General features: G+C 47.1%; 1 protein-coding gene across 2 annotated transcripts; it reads right to left on the bottom strand.

The window, feature by feature from the left end:
* Positions 1–2,255: 2,255 nt before the first annotated feature.
* Positions 2,256–4,538, bottom strand: LOC125511231 (ras-related protein Rab11C). Of its 2 annotated transcripts, XM_048676555.2 has the most exons (4): positions 4,385–4,538; positions 4,039–4,234; positions 2,944–2,996; positions 2,256–2,847 (listed from the first exon to the last, which is right to left on the bottom strand). In XM_048676555.2, exons 2-4 carry the CDS (start codon positions 4,201–4,203, stop codon positions 2,514–2,516), a joined length of 552 nt encoding a protein of 183 aa, XP_048532512.1. In that variant the 5' UTR covers positions 4,204–4,234; positions 4,385–4,538; the 3' UTR covers positions 2,256–2,513. The 2 variants fall into 2 exon arrangements, with proteins under 2 accessions (XP_048532512.1, XP_048532511.1); XM_048676554.2 differs by having other exon boundaries at positions 2,256–2,996.
* Between the last annotated feature and the right edge of the window lie 3,126 nt (positions 4,539–7,664).

Below are 7,664 nucleotides of genomic sequence, written 5' to 3'. Positions count from 1 at the left end.
GGCAGCAGGGAATTTCCAGCCACAAGTCCATGATGGGACACAGAATGATGAGCTCCAATTTTCAGTGGGTAATATCCTAGTCAACAGCATGACCTATACATCAGAAAAATTTAACCTGCATCTAGAGAGGAATTCGAACACTGGCTAGTATTAGCAGCACTAGTAGTACTTGATTACCCAGTTTTCACACTAAATTAGCCACAAGTTTTTTATGTAGCCAGGTTCAGCTCCGATTAGGACAGGCATATAGATTGTGGGATGAACCTTCTTTTCCATGATAGGCAAGGTACAATTGATGGGAGTATTTAACATTCATCGACACCCAATTAACATACTACACTCATTAGTTGGAGTAGAAAATTAGCTATCCATCCATGATAGGGGAGGAAGAGCACATATGTATCACTTCGGGTATCTCACACTGAATTTGTTCCCCAAAGTGCGCATGCCATCATCAGGTCGCAGGGGTAAGCTTCAACTTTGATTAATACTCCAGTTGTTCTTATCTTGTTAATTACTCCTAGTTTACTGGGTGCAGAAGAGAATAAACCCCTTCTTTCTTCCCTCTTTATTTTCTTGTACTTGCATAAACCCCTTTTGACCATGGAATTGAACCATGGCAGGCATCCACTCTGTACTTGCTTAGCCACAGAATGCAGGACACTGGGCATCAAGATAAAGGAGATAGGACATAAAACATACAAAATCTTAATTGAACCCTACCATCACGGGAGGTCGCGAGTTGGAAAATATTAATCGATCGACATACGGCCCCCAGCGTGCACTTGTCGGCACAATTATGGTGTTATTTTCTCATTTTATACATCTTTATTTAATGCAATATTTTGCAAGGGTACGGTTTGTACAGGTACCCAGAAAGTTCACTTTCCCAAATTCAGAAACACATGATTGATAATCATAAGCAGAGAGCAGATCATGATGGGAAATGGAGAGATGTAGCAGTACTAGATTAGGATCGCACAACAGATTTTGCCTGCAAAAAGGAAGGATTTAGATAACAGAAAACAAAGCTGTAGGTTGCAGCTGTCGACCGGCAGATTCTTGGAAGTGAAGGAACAGGATTCGGCAAACGTTTGTGTCGACTAATGATGATAAGAATCCTTCTATCAGACTCGGAGTAGACTCTACAGTTGACAAAGTCATTGTGCGAGCATCTGATCTACGCCCCCCCCCCCCCCCCCCCCCCCCCCCCCTCCTTACCCATACCGGCCGAAAGGATTTGACTGCCATTTTGCGGCGGCGAAAGAGAACATATTCTCCTTCCAGATGAACAACGGTTCGAGATGGCGAACTTGCGAGATGTTGAACCGACTGATGTTTACTCTGAGAGTCTTGTGTGTGAAGGTTCCCGCAAATAATTGTGTTCAAATTTTGCAGTGGTCTTCAGTCTGATGGCTGATGTCTGAAAGACCGGGCATCTGAACAATCTTTTGCCGATCTCGTGAAAAAAGGCGATGAAACGTCGGGGAATGGATCTGCCGAGCATGAAAAGATGGCATAAAGGCAGAGATGAAAGGACTGAAAGTTCAAAGGGGGTTTAAGGTTGAAATACAAGCACGAGCTTTCCGTGGCCTCTGGGCCTGTACTGTACTGACAATGCAACGTGGAAACAGATTATGATATATGCTAAAGCAGATGAGCAAAGGACCGATTCCATCAGAATGCAATCCAGATGCATTATACGAACACTGCACACTACAGAAACCCATGCAATTAGAATGCAGAACAGTGTAGCTCAAGCAACAAGAGAATGCGCGAGCAGGATCATCGAAAAGGCCGAAAGCCACCAGAGGACCAGGTGAGCTGCTCCTCGGTTTGCAAGATGTTCGGATAGCGCCACAATTCGCATAACGAACACTACAAGATATAGGAGCATCCCGTTGCTGCTGTTCCGGTAATCCGGGGCATATATCTTGGAACTGAAATCCACATACATTACACGAACAAACTGGAGGCACACATTACACGAAAACGACCAATCCAAGTGCAGAACAGTGTAGATCAAGCCACAAGAGAATGTGCAAGCAGGACCAGTGAAAACCGTACAAAGAGGAACAGATGAGCTGCTTCTCAGTTTGCAAGAACAATGTTAACAACATGGCCTTTTGTAGGACAAAAGATGTTCAGATAACGCCACAATCCACATATAACAAATACAAGAGATATATATCTATACCCCCATTGTTCCTGCTCCGGTAATTCAGGGCACCAAATGTCTTAGGAGGACAAACATATACCTGAAAGGAAACATGATATTGCTCTGAAACTGTAGTAAGTCTGACTGACAAACAATGGTCTCTACCAAAAATTTGCAACTACACACGGTATCTACCAAGGATAATTTCTTTCTAGCAGTATGAACTTTAATACAACCCCACCAGAATTACAGGCCAAAAGGAGTCAAAAGGGACCGAACTAACACCTAGACACCTAGGGCGCCGTAAGATCCATGTGAGCATCCTTTTGCAGAATCACCACTTCTCTGTTCGCACCTAGGTAGAACAGCACCCTTTCTTTGTGTTGCCAGATGAATCGGCAACATTGATGGTGGTTCCTTGAGTCGGAGGTCCACTTCCTGCAGCCTCCTGGGCAGCGAGCGCCTTCTTGCTTATGATCTGATGGATGTCGGAAAGGATAGTCTGAAACGCCTTCTCGACGTTCAAGGCTTCCAGTGCCGAGGTCTCAAGGAAGGATAGCCCTTCCTTCTCTGCTAATGCCTGCCCTTCTTCCTCTTGAACTGACCTCAGGTGGTTAAGGTCGGATTTGTTTCCAACCATCATGATGACAATGTTGGAGTCAGCATGGTTACGGAGCTCACTAAGCCACCTATTGATGTTTTCAAATGATAGCTTCTTTGTTATGTCATACACCAAAAGAGCTCCCACAGCTCCCCTGTAGTAAGCACTTGTGATTGCACGGTACCTCTCTTGGCCAGCAGTATCCCATATCTGAGCTTTAATGGTCTTGCCTTCTACCTGTAATCATACTTCCAAACTCAATCAGAAAACCAACAGAACTAAAATGGTAATTCAGACAATACCTCAAAGAAATGGAACATGAAAATTCACTTGCTAAAACATAACTTGTCAGAGACATGGACATGGCAATAAAAAAAAGCATATAGTAGATGCATTATTGCAGAAAAAGTCCGTGCAATGGAAATAGATCGTGAGGTCTGACTATGCTGGAGCTTTAACCTGAATACATGGTAGAATTAAACAGCTCCTTAAACATAAAAGTTTAAGTACTATTTTAAGATGTACTACCTCTGTTCCTAAATATGAGACGTTTTGGCAGTTCAAACTAAACTGCCAAAACATATTATATTTAGGAACAGAGAGTGTAATAGATTGATCAAGAACCTCTTCTACATAAACAGGCCCTGCTTCCAGAGATGAAACATCGAAAGCTCTGATCCATAAATTATGAGAGTACAGTGCTCAGACGCTCCATGAACTACGTCAGCCATTCAAATTCAAGTGCCAGCGGAAACCAAATGTCCTGCATAACTAAAATTGCTTGCCAGTTTATGAACATTTGTTCCAGTGAAACTACTGAGAAAGAAGCACGGAACTTACAAACTGTAGACAATTCCCATAGTTTCTATAAACTAGCAAAACAAGTGTTAGTCACAATTGCAAGTTTCCTTTTTCTTCTTGATTGAGGAAAAAACGGACGCTATAAAAGTCAGATCTGATTTAAAGTTGACACTGCCCTTGCAGACTCAGCTTAGCCCATTTCTCTGCGACCAATTCCAAGGGCCTCCTGACCACAGATAAAACAAACGGCACGCACAACACAATGATGCGAAAAAGCAACCGTGGGTACTAGACTAATCAACAGGCAACACGTGCAAAAGAGACATCATCGTCAAAGAGATTAGCTTAATTTGGAACGATCTAGATCAAAACATGTACATCGAGAGCGCATGCATCACCAGACCACTAAAACCGTGGAGGGGGAAAAATGGAATCCCTAGATCGTGATCGCGGGAAGGGGAGGGGGCGGAGAGATGACCTGGAGGGTGCGGGTGGCGAACTCGACGCCGATGGTGGACTTGGACTCGAGGCAGAACTCGTTGCGGGTGAAGCGGGAGAGGATGTTGGACTTGCCGACGCCGGAGTCGCCGATGAGCACGATCTTGAAGAGGTAGTCGTACTCGTTGTCCACCCGGTGCGCCATGTGGCTCCGCCGCCGCCCGCCGACGCGGATCCTGCACCAACCGCGCGGCCGAGATCCAGCCGAGGCGGAGATCAGTCGGTAGGTGAGGAGACGGAGGAAGGGAAGGGAGGGGAGGGGATCGAGCGAGGCGCGGGATCCGGCGAAGGCGGAGGGGATCGCCGCGGGAGGGAATCGCGCGTACCTGGGATTCGATTCGGTTGCGGATTCGCCGGTGGGGGAGGGAGGGCGCGCCGGAGAGGGGAGGGGGGGAGGAGGTGGGTGGAGGAAGGAAGGAAGGGGGGATGGAAAGAAACGGAAACGAAACGTGAGGCGGAGTGGGGGCGGTGGTGGGTATACAGCGGCCAGCGGGGCAGCCAGCCCAAGGCCAAATGGGTTGCTGGTTAATTATTGATGGGGGTTAGTTTACAATTATCATCAACGTTTTGTTTTTAGAAGATGGAATCACCACTATTTTATTATTACTATTTGGGGCCAGGGAACGAAAACGTTAATAACAAGTGTTTTTATTAAGTTAATTATATAAAACACAAATATTCAGGCACCGTTTTCAGTATGTTGAAATGTCAAAAAATGTGTTGAAGAGATGCAACCATCTACTACCTCTGTGCTATAATGTAAGACATTTCTTTAGGAAGGAGTTTCTAATGGCAACTCCAACACACGACTTAAAATGGACGTCTGTTTTGTTCGGACTTTGTCTGTTTAGAGATGACAATGAGGTGGTGTCCATTCAGATTTGTCGACGCGTCGGCCGTGCGCCAACGCGCGGCCTCATCTTGGCCGCATCTCGTCCGCATATATTTTTTCGCCTCATTTCATATTACTTCATCAACGGTTTTTGGATACATTAAAGTACATTCATCAAATCTTGACTAGAATAGTAAGACCAAAGAAAAACAAGAACCACAAAAAGACATTTTAAAAGATGTCAAATTTTCATAACTGCTCCCAGAAGTTGGATTAGTATCTTGTTGATTCTTTCATTGTTGATCTACGGATTCTCGATCTTGCATATTTCTTTCTTCTTCGAGTCTAAAGAAGTAGACGTTGCTTCTTTGCATCTAATCGCATCTCTAGTATCTATTGTAGCAACAAGTGCACAGACATCTATCAAATTTCGTTCTATCAATAGATGGACACCAAAAATTGCATCCATCCCACACAATAAAAATTTGAGTATAAGCAAAATGCGCCGAATCCGGAGGCACAACCGAAGCTAAACTAGTACATACCCCCATCGTTTTTGCACTTGCCGAACACCCATCCGGAATGTTCCGGCGTTGTAGACACGCGGCGCACGACCTTCCGTGGACAGTCGTAGCACTTTATGAGCGACAATGGTGCGTCGATGATCCTTTGGGCCAGCACCGAGCCCGGACGGCAGCCGCTGGCTTATTTGCCGGCGAACCGTCAATGGGGTAGATCCGAGCGGCTAGAGCTGGGGCTGTGCAGTCCGATACCCGGCTAGTCCATGGTGTGACGCGGCCTCCGGCAGCTGGGTGAGCTCAAATCCGGCCGCATCTGCTCAAAATCTAGCCGTCGGATGCGCTGAAATCAGGCGGCCGGGGTTGGACAGCTCCTGGTGTTGAGAAAACGGGGGCTGCGAAAAGGGTAGGAGCGAGCACGCGACCGAGAAAAATGGCGGCAGTGGCCGCTAGGGACGGGAGGGAAATAGATAATGGGGCGCATGTGTCCCCGATGGGCAAGCCAGGGAAGGACATGGGCACGCGTCGCTCCTATCTGCGGGTGTCCGTTTGACTACAAACGCGGCCCAGAGCTGGGCCTGAAATGGATCGAAAGCGGACTGAAAATGAACATTGGTCTGTTTGCTCCCGCGCGTTGGACCGTCTATTCTGTCCGTTTACCCCAAACGGACGCGGCCGAACTATTTGGGGTCGTGCATTGGAGTTGCCCTAAGACCATTGTTGGGGAACGTAGTAATTTCAAAAAAATTCCTACGCACACGCAAGATCATGGTGATGCATAGCAACGAGAGGGGAGAGTGTTGTCCACGTACCCTCGTAGACCGAAAGCGGAAGCGTTAGCACAACGCGGTTGATGTAGTCGTATGTCTTCAGGATCCGACCGATCAAGTACCGAACACACGGCACCTCCGAGTTCTGCACACGTTCAACTCGATGACGTCCCTCGAACTCCGATCCAGCCGAGTGTTGAGGGAGAGTTTCATCAGCACGGCGGCGTGGTGACGATGATGATGTTCTACCGACGCAGGGCTTCACATAAGCACCGCTACAATATGATCGAGGTGGATTATGGTGGAGGGGGGCACCGCACACGGCTAAGAGATCAAGAGATCAATTGTTGTGTCTTTGGGGTGCCCCCTGCCCCCGTATATAAAGGAGTGGAGGAGGGGGAGGGCCGGCCCTCTCTATGGCGCGCCCTAGGGGAGTCCTACTCCCACCGGGAGTAGGATTCCCCCTTTCCTAGTAGAACTAGGAGCCCTTCCAAGTAGTAGGAGTAGGAGGGAAGGAAAGGGAAGGGAAAAGGAGAAGGAAGGAAGGGGACGCCCCCCTCCCTAGTCCAATTCGGACCAGCCCATGGGGAGGGGTGCGGCCACCCTTTGAGGCCTTCCTCTCCTTTCCCGTATGGCCCATTAAGGCCCAATACGAATTCCCGTAACTCCCCGGTACTCCCGAAAATACCCGAATCACTCGGAACCTTTCCGATGTCCGAATATAGTCGTCCAATATATCGATCTTTACATCTCGACCATTTCGAGACTCCTCGTCATGTCCCCGATCTCATCCGGGACTCCGAACTCCTTCGGTACATCAAAACACATAAACTCATAATATAACTGTCATCGAACTTTAAGCGTGCGGACCCTACGGGTTCGAGAACTATGTAGACATGACCGAGACACGTCTCTGGTCAATAACCAATAGTGGAACCTGGATGCTCATATTGGCTCCCACATATTCTACGAAGATCTTTATTGGTCAGACCGCATAACTACATACGTTGTTCCCTTTGTCACCGGTATGTTTACTTGCCCGAGATTCGATCGTCGGTATCTCAATACCTAGTTCAATCTCGTTACCGGCAAGTCTCTTTACTCGTTCCGTAACACTCATCCCACAACTAACTCATTAGTTGCAATGCTTGCAAGGCTTATAGTGATGTGCATTACCGAGTGGGCCCAGAGATACCTCTCCGACAATCGGAGTGACAAATCCTAATCTCGAAATACGCCAACCCAACAAGTACCTTCGGAGACACCTGTAGAGCACCTTTATAATCACCCAGTTACGTTGTGACGTTTGGTAGCACACAAAGTGTTCCTCCGGTAAACGGGAGTTGCATAATCTCATAGTCATAGGAACATGTATAAGTCATGAAGAAAGCAATAGCAACAAACTAAACGATCAAGTGCTATGCTAACGGAATGGGTCAAGTCAATCACATCATTCTCTAATGATGTGACCCCGTTAATCAAATGA

The sequence above is a fragment of the Triticum urartu genome, chromosome 5A (assembly GCF_056163025.1).
Source record: "Triticum urartu cultivar PI428250 chromosome 5A, HENAU_Tu73, whole genome shotgun sequence".
NCBI lineage: Eukaryota > Viridiplantae > Streptophyta > Magnoliopsida > Poales > Poaceae > Triticum > Triticum urartu.
The sequence above is the reverse complement of the archived record's forward strand: the minus strand, read 5'-3'. Positions and strand labels throughout refer to the sequence as shown.